At 58.1% G+C, this 16,744-nt stretch overlaps 2 protein-coding genes across 32 annotated transcripts in view; one reads left to right on the top strand and one right to left on the bottom strand.

The window, feature by feature from the left end:
- HDAC7 (histone deacetylase 7) overlaps positions 1 to 7,571 on the top strand; it is a 35,633-nt gene extending 28,062 nt beyond the window's left edge. For all 31 annotated transcript variants that reach the window (XM_070270213.1, XM_070270208.1, XM_070270199.1 and 28 more), the window contains 9 exons: positions 478 to 533; positions 711 to 798; positions 1,920 to 2,039; positions 2,274 to 2,371; positions 3,563 to 3,681; positions 4,403 to 4,536; positions 4,849 to 4,933; positions 6,136 to 6,274; positions 6,446 to 7,571. In XM_070270213.1, coding sequence (XP_070126314.1) covers positions 478 to 533; positions 711 to 798; positions 1,920 to 2,039; positions 2,274 to 2,371; positions 3,563 to 3,681; positions 4,403 to 4,536; positions 4,849 to 4,933; positions 6,136 to 6,274; positions 6,446 to 6,491 — 885 coding nt within the window. In that variant the 3' untranslated portion in view covers positions 6,492 to 7,571. The remainder of the gene's footprint in view (positions 1 to 477; positions 534 to 710; positions 799 to 1,919; positions 2,040 to 2,273; positions 2,372 to 3,562; positions 3,682 to 4,402; positions 4,537 to 4,848; positions 4,934 to 6,135; positions 6,275 to 6,445) is intronic.
- Positions 7,572 to 8,584: 1,013 nt separating this feature from the next.
- SLC48A1 (solute carrier family 48 member 1) lies at positions 8,585 to 16,396 on the bottom strand. Its single transcript, XM_023643449.2, has 3 exons — positions 16,151 to 16,396; positions 10,459 to 10,626; positions 8,585 to 9,863 (listed from the first exon to the last, which is right to left on the bottom strand). The coding sequence occupies exons 1-3, from the start codon at positions 16,284 to 16,286 to the stop codon at positions 9,727 to 9,729; spliced, it is 441 nt and encodes a 146-aa protein (XP_023499217.1). The 5' UTR covers positions 16,287 to 16,396; the 3' UTR covers positions 8,585 to 9,726.
- Between the last annotated feature and the right edge of the window lie 348 nt (positions 16,397 to 16,744).

Raw genomic sequence — 16,744 nt, 5'->3', positions numbered from 1 at the left:
ACATTTACAACCAAGCAACTGCACAAGTTGCTTAATCCACCAAAGCTCCAGATTTCCCCTTGTCCGTAAACTAGAGCTAATGATACTGTTTATTTGATGGAGATATGAGGGTTGGATAACATTTACCTCCAAGACAGGTGGTGAGGAGGAAGTCCAGTGGTTATAAAGTGCTTAGCATAGTGCCAGGCTTGTAGTTTGGGCCAAACACACAGTAGCTGTTGTTATTACAAAGTGACAGCAGCCAGGACGCACCGCAGTGGGGGGTTTGTCTTCAAATCCAGTCTAAGAGCAGAGGATGCCCAGCCTGCGGGCCGAGCACCCAGGCACCTCAGATCCGGCCCAGCCGCAGTCCAACACAATGGCAGCTGTTCTCTGTGGCTCCTTCTCGAGGCAGGAGCCTGGGGCTGGGGGGAGGTTCATGGAGATGTGGGTCAGAGGGCTGGCCATTTGGTTGACAAGCATTCTTTCTGTTTCTAGAACGGTTTTGCTGTGGTTCGGCCTCCAGGACACCATGCAGACCATTCCACTGCCATGTAAGGCCTGGGTGGGGGGAGGGGCAGGCCCCTAGGGCCTTCCCATTAGAACATTCCCCCTCCTTGCCCTGAGCCTTCTGAGGCTGGGCCAGCCAGGGGCCAGGGGAGAGAAGAGGCTGGAGAGGTGGAGGCGCGGGGAGGGGACGGGCTGGCAGGACCTCTCTCCCCTCCTCCCAGGGGCTTCTGCTTCTTCAACTCAGTGGCCATCGCCTGCCGACAGCTGCAACAACAGGGCAAGGCCAGCAAGATCCTCATTGTGGACTGGGTAGGTCCCTCTTCCTAGCCCCTTCAGATCCACGAGCCCTGTGGGAAGAGCCCTGACACCGGCGTCAGAAGACGTGGCTTTATGGCCTAGTTCTGCTTAGTCTTCCCAGCCTCAGTTTCCCCTGTGTAAAATGCGGGTGATAGTAACACCCACATCACAAGGCTGTTGGGAGGCCCAGAGGAGGTGGTGCATGGGAAGGCCCTGGTCCATAACAACCTCCCACAGTGGGAGGAGCCACTTGAGTGTTGTTTTTTGTCCTCTATTGGCATCTTTCTGCAGATCTCATCATTTCTGCATTTCCCCTACAGGTAGCGATAATACCAATAATAGCAGATAACATCAGCACACCACTAATCGCATGCAGACACTGATGGTTTTACATATGATGTATTTAATCCTGACAATAACCTAGTTTACAGCTGAGGAAAGTGAGCACAGAGAGGCTAAGTAACTTTCACACAGCCACACAGCTCGTAAGCCCTGAGACTAGGATTCGAACCCAGGCCGGTACATGCATCTAACAACTAAGCTGTACCACTCTGTGCTGACATCTGTGATTCCCACTCAGAAGCTGAGGAAGGTGGAGGCACTTTCCACTCTAGCGCCTGTACACAGTCTGGGGGTCACCAAGTGTAGGGCGATAGCTCTTCCCAGGAGGGGCGGCACTGGGGCTCACGTACCTGCCCCTCTGTAATGGAGCTTGGTCTCTGATGTCCTGCGTCACTCTGTGACCTTGGGCAAGACACAGAGGCGAGGGTTCCTGACACCTGTGAGCCAGGACTCTTCCCTCTCCTACCGAGAAGCCATCCTGCGTGCTTACTCTCTCCGGCTGGCTGTCCTGCCCATGGCACGCCTCCTCCCCTTCGGGGTCTCATATGATAGCCACTCCCATCCAGCATGTTATGTACATATCTATACATATGTGGGGAGACTGAGGCTCAGAGTGGGCCAGTGGATTTCTTGGGGCCACTCAACAGTTTAGCTCTAGTTTCCTGACTCCAAGTCTAGGGTCCTCACCTTCACAATGGTCACCGACCTCAAACCCTTCCCACCAGTCCCGGTCTCCATCTCTCTGCTTTCAGACCTTCCCTGACCCACTGCCCATCTATCTCCCTGCACAGGATGTTCACCACGGCAACGGCACCCAGCAAACCTTCTACCAGGACCCCAGCGTGCTCTACATCTCCCTGCATCGCCATGACGACGGCAACTTCTTCCCAGGCAGTGGGGCTGTGGATGAGGTAACCCCATGTCCAGTCCATCCCTTCCAGCCCCATTGACTCTCCCTCGCTGCCCTTCCTCTGCCTCTGTCACAGCTAGCTGTGTGATCCTGGGCAGATCATTTAGCCTCTCTGATCCTCAGTTCTCCACCTGCAAGTGAAGAGGCTGGATGAGCTGGTCTTGCTGCACTGACATCCTGGGCTTCCTCTCCTGGGACTGCTCTCCTCATGTCTCTCCTGCTTCCTGTTTTCCAGGTGGGAGCTGGCAGCGGTGAGGGCTTCAATGTCAACGTGGCCTGGGCCGGAGGTCTGGACCCCCCAATGGGGGATCCTGAGTACCTGGCCGCCTTCAGGTAAGTGTTCTGGGGGCCAGAGAAGGCCTGGCCCAGCAAGGCCACTCTCTCCTGCCCCTTTCCCAGCAGCACCACGTTGGAGGTGATCAGCTGGCTTGTCAGCCTGTCATCCAACGACTAGACATTATAAGTGAGCCCCGGGCTTGGCCTTATGGACTGAGACAAACAAAAGGAAAGGCACTGTGACTGCCATCTGGGCCTGCAGTCCTGATGGGAAGTCAGGAAGCACAGAATGAAAAAGTCAAAGGATGCTTTATAAAGTCACGCATTACCAAGAGCCTCTGCTGAACTGAGCACTGGCAGATGGGCAGGGTGGACTGAGCAGAGCTGCCTCATTGAGTCAAACAAGGCTGCCTGGAGGAGGTGGGCTTTTCACAAGAGATGAGAAACTTAAAAAAGCTGTGGAGAAAGAGCGAGAGCAGGTGATGTCCATGGAGGGGGGGAGGGGTTGCTGAGGAAAAGTCATTCTAGAAGAGGGGCTTTGGGCTCTGGCAGGAGCCCTTACGGATTTCACTCTGGGGTCCCCGAACACCATTTGGGAAAAAAGAACCCTGGAAGTAGGTCTCCAAGTGCTTTTCTGGAGATATTCTCCGTGAGAGCTAATTCTGTAGGAGCCCTGGACTGGAGTTCCTGGTGTCTGCGTGCCCAGAGCTCAGGACTTGAAAGACACCAAAGTGGACCCCAGAGTTGGGCCAAGGATGGCGGGAGGCAGCTGTGGGGAGCTGGCAGGGGCAGAGGATGAGAGAATGGATCTGGGTGGCCCAGGACCTCAGAGGGTCTAGTCGCCCTGGTCAGCTCTCAGGAGAGTGGTGAGGGGTGGTGCACGTAGTCCGAAATGAGTGGCAGCTACATACAGAGCGTTTCCAGTCCCCAGGGCTTAGTGACCCGCCCCTCCTGTGGCCCTGCCTCCTGTGCCCCACAAACATACATGCACATTCACTCCTTTCATTGCCTCTGTTGCCCCATCCTTGGCTCCTTCCTGCCTCTCGCCAGTTAAGAGCCCTGGGCGGCTGAGTCCTTGGGCTGTGCAAGGACGTGGACAGCCAGCAAGGTCAAGGAAGTCGGAGGGATCCCCTAATCCTGCTGGGAGATGGGGTGCCTCACAGTAACATTGGCGGGGGAGGGCTGGCCCCTCCTCTGCCCCCGGCCCCCTGCAGGTGTGGTGAGCCCCCTCTCCCCGTACCCTCACAGGATCGTCGTGATGCCTGTTGCCCGAGAGTTCTCTCCAGACCTGGTCCTGGTGTCAGCTGGGTTTGATGCTGCCGAGGGTCACCCCGCCCCGCTGGGTGGCTACCATGTTTCCGCCAAATGTAAGGAGGGCCCAGCCCAGGGAGTGGTGTAGAGAATGAGGGCCAGTCTGGGCAGGGAGGATGGTCTGAGTCAAGGGCAGTGGCCGGCCCAGGCTGTGAGTGTGCGGACTGGGGTATGGCAGTGCTATGTTCTTGTCCAGTCCTGTGGCTGGAATCCCCTGGGCTCTCCTAGCCAGGCACAGCCCAGGGCCCTTTCTCTGACCAGGTGACCAGTCAGTTCACCATGGAAGGCTTAAGTCACACCCTGGGGACTTAAGTCCTATAGACAGGAAGCTCAGCCAGAGGACTTCCTCCCCGGATTGTGTCATTCTTGGCTGCTGGGCGGGCAGCTTCTTCTGAGGGAGATCAGGGAGGAGCAGTGTTCTCAGAGCAGGGAGCCCACTCAGTGGGCCGTGGGGCCTGGAGAACAGAAAGGTAAGACAGTGTAGCCCAGTGAAAAACACGCAGGCTGGAGTCGATGCCCTGGGTTCAAGGCCTAGCCCTGTCACTTACCAGCTGTGGGGCCTTGGGCAAGTTCCTCCACCGCTCTGAGCCTTGAGTGAGGCATACTAATAGTTTTTACATGGGGTTCCATGTGAACGCACCTGGAAAGCAGCAATTTATACATCTGAGTCATTATTTGTAAGGAGGAAGTGAGCAGGGAATTAACAGAGGTAGAGAGGTAGGGCAGGTCCACCTCTCCTCCACCCCGCCCCCCATGCCTCCCCACCCACCCGTCTAGGTTTTGGGTACATGACGCAGCAGCTGATGAGCTTGGCAGGAGGTGCCGTGGTGCTGGCCTTGGAGGGCGGCCATGACCTCACCGCCATCTGTGACGCCTCCGAGGCCTGTGTGGCTGCTCTTCTGGGCAACAAGGTGAGCTGCCTGCCCCCCATCCATGCCTCTGGGGAACAGGGAGCCCGGTTCTCCCAGGACTGCCCCAAAGAGCAGGCAGATGGGGCGTCTCCCTGAGGGCTCGAAAATAGGGTGGGGGTGGCCAGGCCTGGAAGGAGAGGGAGAGAATGGATGCCTTCCTCAGGTCAGCTCTTGGGCCAGCATCTCCTGGCCAAGGCGGAGCCAGGAATACATGCCTGTTTGTGCCCGGAAAGCCAGGGCCCTTGTGGTGGGAGAGAGCTGGGCCTGTGGGTCCCTGAAGACTGCTGGCTGAGGTACTGTTTTCTTCTGTAGGTGGATCCCCTCTCAGAAGAAGGCTGGAAACAGAAACCCAACCTCAACGCCATCCGTTCTCTGGAAGCTGTGATCCGGGTGCACAGTGAGTGTGGAGAGAGGACACCCCCTGACCCTAGACTGGGGAGACTCGGGGGTCTTGCCCCCAGTGTCCAGGGCCCTTGGGCTTCCAACGCCAGGCAGGCCAGAGGCTCTATTGCTGGTCTGGAGTTGGCTTCCTGTAAATCACCCCAGCAGTAATGGTGGGACAGCCCCCATGAGTGGATACCCTCGGAGCTCTCCAGATGGACCCCATGGGAATACCAGATGGTGGCCTCCTCAAGGCAGGACTGGCTTCCCATCTCCAGCCACAGCCCCAGGCCAGGGCCAGGCCAACAGCAATGCTCAGACCTTGTTGGCCAAAGGGACTGACTGGTTCCCACCTTGACCCGCAGTCCTGGCTGCGGGGTCTTGAGAGCTCTGCCTGCTTTACGGTCTGGGTCTTAGAATAACCCCACACTTGGAAAGCACTTTAAATTTTCAACTTCAACTCAGCATCTATGGAGCACTTTATGTAAAGACCGAGGAGCTATGCTAGGGATACAAACATGAATAAAATAGAGATTTCCCCACATCCAGGGCTCAGCAGGGGAAGCGTGCATGCCAGTCAACATGCTGCTGCATTTTGAATGGAACCCTCACATGGGCCGGGCTCTGGGCTGGGTGTGTGCCATGGATGTGTTTTCTCACCACAGTAGGCAGTATGGCCATGGCCATGGTCTAGGTCGGGCAGTGGAAGCCCAGGGTGGGTAAGTGGCCTGCTGACGGCCAAGCAGAGCAGCCGTGGTGACGGTAAGCTCTCCCGGCGCTGTGTCCTTCCCACCTCCCACACGCCCCTGTCCTGTGTGCGGGGCTGAGCAGTGCTGGGGGCTGCAGATGAGTGGGACCATGTGTTCCAGGAGGCCGGGGACCTGTGAGGTCACTCTGATACACACGCCATCCAGGGGAAAGTGGCCTTTCAGCCAAAGTGGTGGGAGAATGGCTTGGGCACCGGCTGGGCCCCCTGACAGCCACACTGCATCTGCTCTGCTCATTCTGTCAGGGCTTCCAGGGGGCCAAGTTGGGGAAGCTGTTGTGTTGAGGGGGGGAGGCAGGTGAGAGAGAGCTGATCTCAAACTGAGAACATGCCTGCTGCTCTCGGGCTCTTGGCCTGAGATGTGCAGCCTCAGTATCAGGCCAGGATGCGTGGTGGGGGCAGAGTGAAGCAGCTTGTTTTCCAACCCCTTCTGACTCGGCTTCTTGCCCCAGGTAAATACTGGGGCTGCATGCAGCGCCTGGCCTCCTGTCCCGACTCCTGGGTGCCCAGGCTGCCAGGAGCCGATGCAGAAGAAGTGGAGGCAGTGACCGCACTGGCATCCCTCTCTGTGGGCATCCTGGCTGAAGAGAGGTAAGGCCAGACGCCTGGCCGATGGCCTCCCCACCCCTCGGACCCTCCCAATTTGAGGACCCCAGATCCCGGCACAGGTACCCCAGCCTTCTCAGGCTTCCTAGGAAGCTGGGCGAAGGCCCTTCTTGCAGTCCCTGGCCCTCGCATCCTCCCCCTTGTCCCTCCTGGCAGGCCCTCAAAGCAGCTGGTGGAGGAGGAAGAACCTATGAATCTCTAAGGCCTCGGAACGGATCTGCCTGCCCACTCTGCCCTTTGGACCTGGTTCTCTGCTAACCTCTGGCAACAGTGCTCATTCCCAGGGTCTTCAGAGATCCTTCGGGCAGGTAGTTGGGGCCAGAGAACAGCCCCTTGGCAGTCACCCCAAGGAGCCTCTCCTGAGAAGGCCCTGGGTCTAGGATAGGGACCAAAGAGGACCCCGAGAGGAGGCAGGCCGGGCAGCCAGCCAGGCCCCAGTAGGGCTCGCCCAAGAACAGAGTCGAGCCATCTGGGGTCCAGGCTCCTGGCTGGGCCCCCATTCCTCAGGACTGCGCAGAGGAGGACTGGCCCAGTCGGGCCCACCCATAACCACTATTCTTGGCTCTGTAGACCCCAGTCTTTGCACACAGCCCCAGGCTCCACACAGAAATGTGAACATGGCCTCAGCCAGGGTGGCCCTTCTTAGGATCTGAGGGCTGCACTGGGTTGGGGGGAGTCCCTCCTCTCGCCCACTTCCTCAGATGACTCTGGAAGCTTCCCCCCACCACCACTGGGCAGTGAGACAAAGCTCCCTCCGAGAGCAGTCATGGGCAGCCAGGCCTCCTGTCTGGTCCCTGCTCCTGCCACAGGCCACCCTCCGTCGACCATCTCAGTGCCCTGGGGCAGCGAACAGGTGCTCTTGGAGCTCTGTGCTTCCTGATCCGATGGTGCCAAACCCTTCATCTCCCCTCAGAAGCACAGCACGACCCCAGGGATCCCTCGGTCACTGCCCCCGCCATGAGCCTTCTTTATTTTTGGGGTCCCCCCACCCACGCTCTGACTCTTGCCCCACATAGGACTAGCTTGGCTGAGAGCTAAGGGGGTGGGAGAGTGGTTGCAAGACATGGGGGAGGGGAGGCCGCCCTGACAGTCTTCAAGGCTTCTGGGGTCCAGGCCTGGGGCCAAGAAGGAAAGTATTTGTGTGTGAGAGAGAGAGAGAGTGTGTGTGCGAGCGTGCGCGTCTTCCCCGGACCACCATACCCTGTGTATGTATGCATGTTTTTGTAAAAAAGGAAAAAAACAGAAAAAAAATCTGAACAATAAATGTTTTATTTGCTTTAAAGGTGTGTGTGAAAGGGCCTCCTGGGGATGAGGGGTATGCAGTGGGCCCACAGCTGCACAGCACAGCGTGCGTCTGATTTGATGTGGAGGAGAAGGAACCAGGTTGGGCAGGGTCGGGGTGGGCAGGCCCCCTCCAGCTCCTGGCCCTTCTGTGGCAGCTGCCTGGCAGGAAGCATCCATTCTGAACACACCCTGGCTGTCCCCGCCTGCCTCACCTTGGGGTAACAGAGGTGGCAGCTTTGGGCTGAGTCCATAGACAGAGGGCCCGTTGAGGGGGTGGGGGATACAGATACTCAGACCTGGCTCACTAAGGCATCCCCAGTCATGAATCAGACCTACCCGGGTTCAGGTCCCTGCTGGGAGCTCAGGTAAGTCAGCTCACCTCCTGGGGGCCTCTGTTGATTGGTTAGAAACTCCAGAAATAGACACTGTTTATAGTCCCTTCCTGTTTTAATGCACCGTGACTTCTTAAGCACATATGGAGCCTAGAAGAGAGAATGGGCGAGGCAACAGGCCCAGACAAGCTCATCCAGTCTCAGCAGAGACGAAGGTGCCAGGGCTGCCGGTGCCTGTCTTTACGGTTCTGAGTCGGCCAGGCCGCTCCAGCCAGTGGGAGTAGCCGCCTTGTTACCTCAGACCTGGTCCCAAGCCCTCACAGCCTGGGACAATACGAAGGGGAGCAGGTTCATCCCCTTCCCCTCTGTCCTGGCCTCGTGAGTGACAGGCACTGAATCCCACAGGGGCTGCTGAGGCTGTGCTCATGGGCATCCTCACCCTGTCTGGGGGGGTGCTGAGAGAGCCCAAGGAGGAGAGCTGAGCTGGTGGGTTCCCCCACACCAAGAGGGACCAGAGGGAGACGGCCTCCAGCCCGAGACACTGACCTCCCCCTGCCCGCCAGGGCACACTGTGAGTGAAGGAAATGGCATAATGAGACAACCAGAGACCACCCACCACCCTTCCTGCCCACAGCCCACCCCTCCAAGGTCCCACCCCACAAGAAACGACCAGAGGCTCTCTGATACAAATGGCCGCTGTATTTCTGCTAAAGTGACAGTGACACAGATAAGGCAAAGAGCTGAGGGGCAGGACATGTCAGGTGGGAAAGGAGTAGACTGTGCAAAATGGCAACCTAACATGGGGACAGATGTCACAAGAGCCCCTTCCCTCCTGAGTCAGAAGAGCAGGCCAGGGGACAGGCAGGAAAGCAGATTTTGTTCCTTCAGAAGGGAGATTATAAAAGATAACAGCTCTAGTGCAGGGGCATGAATGGGGCGGGATTGGGGAAGGTGTCTCCTGGCCTGGGGGGATCTGGGAGCCACGAGGGGTGGGTGTGAGGAGGCGGAGTGGAAATGGAGAGCTGGGGGTGCACTGGCTCAGGCTGGAGGGGTCCTTCCAGCCTATGCCGTGCCGCCCAGTTCCCCAAAGCCCTTCTGGGGGCAGGAGCACCTTCCCCAAGACCCTTAGTCTGGCCTCCTCTGGGGAGCCCTGCTCCGGGGTGTGTGGTGCATGTGGGAGGGAGGATTTGGGGTGTGGTGAAGGAGGTGACAGTCTGGCACACTCACTGCAGACTGGCCCTGGGTGGAACGGGGTAGGAAGAGGGACACTGAGCTTTCTGCTCAAGTCTCCAGGCCTTGGGAAGAGCCAAACGTTGCCATCCTGGGACCAATGAGTTAAGCTACCTGACCCTCGGGGGACAACAGGATGGGGGTGCTGGGTGGGGGTTGAGAGGTCCCTACCGCTTACTTGATCTGACCTCCCCAGGTTCCCACCCCAGCCTGGGGGAGAGCACCTGGGGCAGCAGGGACCAAGCTGCCGCCCACTGCTCCCTGCCCCCAAGTATAGGTCAAGGCCCAAGCTTGCCCTGGCCCTACTGACAGATTCCTCACTGAGTGCTAAGAAAATAGATCCATTTGCAAAGGTCTAAAGCTGCCCTCCAGCCAGGCCAATGAGGAGCAACACGGCAGGACCCCTTTCCACTGCACCCGGGTCTCCCCCAAAGGGGACAGGACAGCTTCCGGGGAGGCTGTAGTCCTTCTGCTGTGTATTTTCTGCTGCAGTTCTGGGGTCCCTAAGGGGTGGGGCAGGCCCACCCGATGTCTCAGAGGCTGAGTCCAGGTCCTGAGGACCCCAAGGGTGCAGAGACCTCACCCCCTGCGTCAGAAATCGCTGAGGATGCTGATGTCGGCAAAGTCAGCCCGGTAGCGGTGGGCGTAGAGGCTGAGCAGGAAGGCCCACTTGAAGGAAATGAAGCTCCAGACGCAGGAGAGGTAGTAGCTGTTGGGGTCTGTGAGGCCTGCAGGGAGAGGAACCCAACAGCCACTTGACCCCAGCCACCATGCCACAAACCCAGGGCCACCCCACTCCATGACTTCCAAGAGAGGCTGAACCAATCCCATGGAGAGATGGACCATGGTAGAGCATTCAGGATGTGCAGGCAGGAGGCAGTGAGGAGCAGGAAAGGGCAGGGCTGAGCAATCACAGGTCTATATCATCTGCTCTGCTTTTGCGACTTTTACTCTCGGCCATTTCCAGCCTGCTTCAGTATCAGATTCCCCGGCAGGAAGGGCCTTTGGCTACTTGCTGGTTTCAGCCACCAGGGGGCGCTCCCACCCCAGAGCTGGGCGGAGAAACTAAACGGTGCGGCTAATAACCCACTCCCAGGGGCGGATCTGCAGCATCCACCATGCGCACCACCGCCCACGCATTAGCCCTTCCAACCCCAGGGCGTGGATACTCTCATTCTGCCCACTTTAACAACGAGAAAATCCCGGCACGGGGAAGTTAAGGGATCTGCCCAGTCCGTTGGACATAAGCTTTGGAAGCAGGACAGGAATCACGGGTCTGCTCCTGCGGCCCTCCCACGCCCTCGCTCCTGGCCCGGCCCTCACTCTGGTGTTGGGTGATGGCCAGCACAAGGAAGGTGCAGAAGGTGGCGACGGAGAGGGCCGAGAAGAGGATGCCCACGAAGAAGAAGCCACGCAGCCCCTTGAGCCAGGTCCTCCAGTAATCCTGCATGTACATCACGTGCGTCACCAGGACCCACAGCGCCAGCACACCTGCCGGGACAGACTCGGTCAGCCAACGATGCTGCAGCTCCCCCCTCCTCCTCACCCAGTGACCCCGGGACCCCCAGGCCCTTTAGGTCCGCTAGGCCAGACTTATTTGCATAATAATACTAAGATAATGTTGGCCTTTTCACCCTCCTTCTCTCATGACTGTGGAGTGTTTTCCAGAAGCTGCATGGCCTGGGGTATCACAAGGATTTGAACAGAAAAGCAGATAAGAGAATCTAGCTGCTTTCTATCAAGCAGATATTAAAGAGAATTGCAAAAATATAAAAGCAGGCCATTCTCCGTCATTTTTCGGTTTTGGAAAACATGAATATTTCTCACAAAAAAATGTTACTGATGTTAATGCAGTTATTTTTAATATTACTTTAAGACTTAAAAATACCTTAAGAGCTTAAAAATGTCCTCAGTTTTCATTTCTAGTACGGTACGTATCAATAGATATAACCCACATCAACAAAATTTCCTTGAAGTTTCACTACTTTTCAGGAGTGTAACCAGGTCCTGACATCAGAAAGTTGGAGAACCCTGCAGTCCAGCCTGCTTTGCGCTGGACCAGCCCTGAGGGCCACAGGCGTGGAAAGCGGCTCCCCTATCCTGTTCCTGCTCTACCAGGCCCTCAGAGGCCACAACCTCCTCATCTCAAGGCCCGTGGCTGAGCTCCTGGGCCGCGCGCGGGCTCTTCCCAGACTCCAGGCGTTGGTCTTGCGGGATGAGGAGGCCCAGCAGTGAGAACCCCTGGGCCACCCGGTACCCAAGTGGCCTTCTTCTTGCTCTTGCCCAGACTCCATGTCACTCCCTCCAGTTTGCTGAAAGGGCAGGCCAGACACCCCCAGCCTTCCCTAGGCCTGCCCTTTGGGCCTGGCTGGGCACGTCCCCCATGACGCCGCCTGCCACTCAACCAATACAATGAGTACCCTCTGTGCCAGGCTGTGCCTGCCGGCCCAGACAGAAGAATGGAACAACTATCAAGCCCACTGGCAAGGGTCTGGAGCAGGGCCCCAGGGTCTCTGCAAGGGAGGAATGAGGAAAGGGGCAGGCCAGCTGCAAGCTCTCGGCCCGTGTGTGGGCCACACGGGCAGCTGGATCCTAGAGTCAGGAGACTTTTCGAAAAGGAAGGCGCATGCACTACAAGCAGAGTACCAAACGTGCACAGGAAAGATAGACATCTGCTCGGGAAGAATGGTTATCTTTGGCAAGCAGGAGAAGGCAGGCAGGCTGACAGGGAGAGGTGGGGTGAGGGCTCTGACCAAGGCTACGATGTTTTATGTCTTAGGCTGGGTGGTGAGTACAAGGAGTTCGTTAAGGTGTCTATCCTTTTTTACATGCCCAAACTATTTCATAATTTTTTTTAAGTCAGGCGGAAAAAACAAGGCAGAGCGGAGCCTCATCACAGGGCTATGCTCTGGTTACCAGCTCAGAAGCTGTCACAATTCATATGGCCTGGCAAGGGACAGAAACCCAGGGACTTCAAGCCAGGAAGCGTGGGGCCTGGCACTGCTGGGCCGCTCGTGACCTCTCAGAGCCCTGGTGCTTCCACGTCTGAAAACAGGTGAGCCCAAAGCTGCCGCCAGCCTGGAAACCTGGTGACCACAGGGTTCCACCCTTGTGAGGGCACAGGCCCGCCAGCCCCCGCAGCTTCCCTCCCACTGTCTGACCCACACTTTCCCAGCTCTGCCCCTGCCCACCCATGACTTTCTGCAAGGGGGTGGATCTCTCCCCCGCTGAGATCAGGGTGAGCCAGGACAAGCATCTCTCCATCACTGGAGCAGGCCAGAATGGACAGAATAACAATCCCACAGCTCCAGCTTCCTTCTTATGTGATGGGGATGTGTGCCAGCCACCTTTCCCAGAAGTCTTTCCCAATCCTCTCTCTTGCATCCTAAGTGTTCATTTGGGGAAGCTGTTTGGTTCCTTAACGGACCCCTTAAAGGGAAAGAGGCTCATTGGCACTGAGTGCATTCAACGAACAATCAGATGGCACCTGTCTGGGGCAGCTCCACTCGCCCTCTGTCCCCTCGATATGCCATGGGGGGGTTGGAGTAGATGAGCTCTGATACCCTTTACCACTCAAAGATTCTGGAAGCCAGCTCAGGAGGAAAATGAGGTCAAAGCAATTCCTCTGTGACTCAGCAATTTCTGGGTTAGGCAATGCTGAAATAGGGGCCTGTGGAGATGCCGTCCCTTAGTCCACTGGCCAGGCTCCAGTGGTTCCCCCAAAAAACCCACCTCTACATACCCCCACGCACCAAAAGGGGCTGAGCCGGAGGAAAGGGAAGATGGCCATCTTGGGTGTTCCAGGTCCTGGTTCTTTGTTAATAAGCTGACACAACCTTACCCACCGCTCACTTCCCCTGCACTCAGGCCTCGCCTCCAGATAAACACAAGCCAAGTCTAGAAGCAGGCCCATTCCTGCCCACCCTGGCTCCCACCACCGTCCTAGGAAGAGGGACCTCCTCCACCAACTCCACTCAAGGTGGTCAGCGAAGGGAGCCCCCTTCACTGGTCCCCCCACTGGTCCCCTCCCACACCTCAGACAGGAGGCAGCTGTCGCTCAGCCCTGCACGCTTCCCTAGGACACTCTGGGTCTCCAGGAAGCCTGGTCTGCACAATTCAGGGCAGAATGGACAGTTCCCAGGCCCACTCGCTGCACACCCATGCCAGCCCCCACCCATCACTCCACCCAAGGAGGGCAGGGCCCCCACTCCACCCCAGGCTCACAGCTGGCAGGCTAAGGGAAAGGAAAGCACATGGTTGGTCAGCGAGTGTACCTCCAGCAGCTGGGTTGGAGCTGAGGCAACAGGAGGAGCCCAGGGGAGCTGAGAGGGCAACACAGATGAGCGGGAGCCTGGGCCAGGGCCCCGCCGTGTCCCTGCACCCCTGCCCGGGGGAAAGAAAGCCCCAGCACCCCAGCACGCCTCCTGCCTACCCTCGGCTCATGAGGGAAGACCACGGAGCTATTTGCATGCAACTTTCCTGTTCTTTTTCTCTTTCCTTGGTCTTTCAGACCCAGAGCAAGAGCCTGTGGGTTTCCCCAGGGTTCCCACAGCAAAACCATTTCTTCTGCAACTGCCCTTCCTCTGAGCCACTTCTTCCCAGACGCCCACCAGAAGTTCACAGGTCTCCACCCATGAACACTCTTCCCACCTATCCCAGGGGCTGCACGGCTGCCCCTGCTCCAGAGACCAGCTCCCCCCTACCAGCCCCTGCCTGGTACAGAGAGAAGGAGCATGCTGGGGCTGCCCACTGGTGACTCAGCAGTTTCTGGGCTGGAAAATGCCAAGTCAGAAGTGGGATGCTCACAAGTCAGTAAATCCGCTGACCCTTCACCCCTAAAAGGGGAAGAAGGCTGACTGGGTACAGACTTCCTGGGAACCCATTCAGGGTGGAGGGGGTGAGTGGCCTTGGCCTGCAACTCCTCCCCCACCCGCCACACCACGGCCGCCACCGCCAGCGCCACCACCAAGCAGCTTTGGCTCTTCGATGGCCACCTCCTGGGTGTTGAAGGTCACTGTCAGGGAGGCACCAGCACCCTGCTCCAGCTGGTTGCTACCCTAGCGCCCCTCTCTGCAGGCAGCTCCACAGCTGGTCTGCCTCAGAGGCCGAGGGAGGCCCGCGAGGAGGGACAGAGGGCAGAGTGTGGGTCAGAGGGAAACCCTGGGACTCCCTGGAGCACAAGCCAGAGGGCCTTCTTCCACTCCAACAGGCAGCTGTGAGACGACAGGTTCAGAGAGGACAGACATGGCAACGTTTCAGACCTGGAGGGGGGTCTCAGGGGTCGTCTCTTTCAGCAGCATCTCCTCCCACTCCATACAGATGAGGAAACTGACACCCAGGAGGCCACACGGCTAGGTAGGGCTCACCTCCCCCAGGCCGCCCTCTGACACACCCAGTTCTGATCCCAGGGGTGGCCTCCCTCCTCACCCCCAACCAGCGCCCTCGTCTCAGGTCTCATCAGGGCAGCCACAGGGCCTTGCCTGAAGACACCACCTTCCCATGGGGAGAGCAGCAGGACTGACAGGAAACAGAAAGACTGCAAGGAGAAGATAACCAAGAGAATCATGGGAGGGGGTGGGGTTTAGAGGGGAAGGACCAGGGTCTGGAGATCCCTGAGCAGAGGTGGGCTGGCTGCCCCCAGGGAGGACAGGAACCCACAGGCACGAGAGCAGCTCAGCCAGGGTGCCCACCACCCTTCCTTGGTGCCCCCAGTGCTCTGCTGGGCCTTGTGTGGGCTGTGGTCACCTCTGCCCCTCTCATGAGGCAGAAACCGCCCCCTCCTTCCTTCTCTACCCAGGGGTGGCACTCAGTAAGCTCGGGGGCAACAAGTAAATTGAATTATTTTTTAGTTAGTCCATTTAGGGCTCTCTGGGCAGGAGGATTTTAGTAATGGAATAAGACCATCACATGTAAAAGTATTATCCTAACATGTATTTTTTCCAAAGTGCTTTTCCCACACATATTATTTCATGTAGCTGTGTAACTCTGTACAAGCTACTTATTTACTCTAAGCCTCAGTTTAAGCCTTATCTGTAAAATGGGCACAATAATAATGCCTACTTCATATAACTGATGTAAGAATTGAATGAGAGGATAGAAGCAGATTGTTGAACAGTGCCTGACACACAGAAAATAATAGAAAAAAAATGTTAGCAAGTAGAAATAATGTTTTGTCTTCACACCAATTCTACAACATGAGAGGTTAATTGTGTTCCCAAAGGCGCACAGCAAGTGCCAAGAACTGGTGAGCATGGGGCCTCCACCAGCGCACTGACGTTCTCACAGGAGCACTTGCCTCCCCTTCCCTCGAGACACAGGAAGGGCGGCCAGTGGGGTTTAGCAGACGTTGGCAGGGGAGCCAAAGCAGAGGGGTGGCAAAGGGACACCAACGTGGTAGAAAGAAAATGTCCAGTTCCTGTGAGATCCCTAGGATGGTCCTCCAGATCTCCGCTGAGGCCTGTGCTGGGGTGGGGTCCACACTGGCAGGAGGCACATGGGCTTCCCCAGGAACCCGCCTCCCCCTTTCCACTTACTCCTTCTCTGCCCTCCCCCAGCCCCCAGGGAAGGGGCGCTGGAGGGGCAGGGATCCCCCAGAACAAGTGTGTGTGTGTTTGCGGGGTCTTCACACCCAGCAGTGTGAAGGGGGGGGGGGGGGACGAGAGAAGCGGGCGCGCAGGGAGGACGCTGTCCTGGGGCAACTGTCACCGGCGGAGGGGCCGCCGCGCTAACCAGGGCGGCGCGGCGGGCTGTGCCGACGGCAGAGGCGGGACGTCGGCGCCCCGGGAACGCGCCGGGGTTCGGGCAGCATCGGGTCCCGGAGGCACCCGGGGAATGCCCAGGAGCCCGGGCCCGCGCGGGGCCTGCGTGGCCAACGGATGTTTTTGGGTAAACACCCCCCTCCCCCGCTCCCTGGGAAAGCGCCGCCCGCGAGGAGGCTCCCGGAGCGGCTGCCAGCGCCTCCCCGCCGCCGCGCGCCCGGAGCCGGGCCCCAGCGCCCCCGCGCGCCCCGGGGTACCTGCGAGCCCCCCCATGGCCGCAGTCCCCGGCTGCCTGTAGACCACCGTCCAGACGAGGAAGATGGAGAAGCCGGCCACGGAGCTGAGGCCGGAGTAGACGGCGCGGAGGCCGAGCTGCATGCGGGACGGGGCCATGGGGCTGCGAGCGCCGGGCCGGAGGGCGAGAGCGGCTGGGAGTCACAGGTGCAGGGCCCGGAGCCGGGAGCCGGAGCCGCCGGCCGCCCCGCGCTCCGCCCCCGGCCCGCCCCCCGCGCCGCCGGCACAGCGCCCTCCCCGGCCGGAGGCCGCCCGCGCCCGGAGCCGGCCGCACGGTTTGGCCAAGCCTTTGCCCGGCGAGGTCCTTGGGCCGCCTCATCGTTTGGGGATGCCTGTAAAAAAGGCAGGTCCCGGCGCTCATCCTCACACCAATCGTATGAGGACACTTGGGCCTTGGCGGGGCTCGGAAATATACATGTATTTGTATACATGTATAAGCCAGCTGCGGTGATTACTTTTAAAATTTAATCTCTGAATGAGGCACATTCTAGTTTAAATTTTGATTCAAATATCTCATTACAAATAAAGATGTAAAAATTAAGAAAAACGAAAGTAGA

This window comes from Equus caballus, chromosome 6 (assembly GCF_041296265.1).
Source record: "Equus caballus isolate H_3958 breed thoroughbred chromosome 6, TB-T2T, whole genome shotgun sequence".
NCBI lineage: Eukaryota > Metazoa > Chordata > Mammalia > Perissodactyla > Equidae > Equus > Equus caballus.
Note: the sequence above shows the minus strand (reverse complement) of the source record. Positions and strands in the feature narration are given on the sequence as shown.

Excerpts from the sequence above, each read along its gene's own strand:
- SLC48A1 (XM_023643449.2), bottom strand. The coding sequence starts at position 16,286 with ATGGCCCCGTCCCGCATGCAGCTCGGCCTCCGCGCCGTCTACTCCGGC. Across the intron at positions 10,627-16,150 it reads GGCCATGGGGGGGCTCGCAG|GTGTGCTGGCGCTGTGGGTC; the intron begins GTACCCCGGGGC and ends CTGTCCCGGCAG. Across the intron at positions 9,864-10,458 it reads GGCCATCACCCAACACCAGA|GCCTCACAGACCCCAACAGC; the intron begins GTGAGGGCCGGG and ends CTCTCCCTGCAG.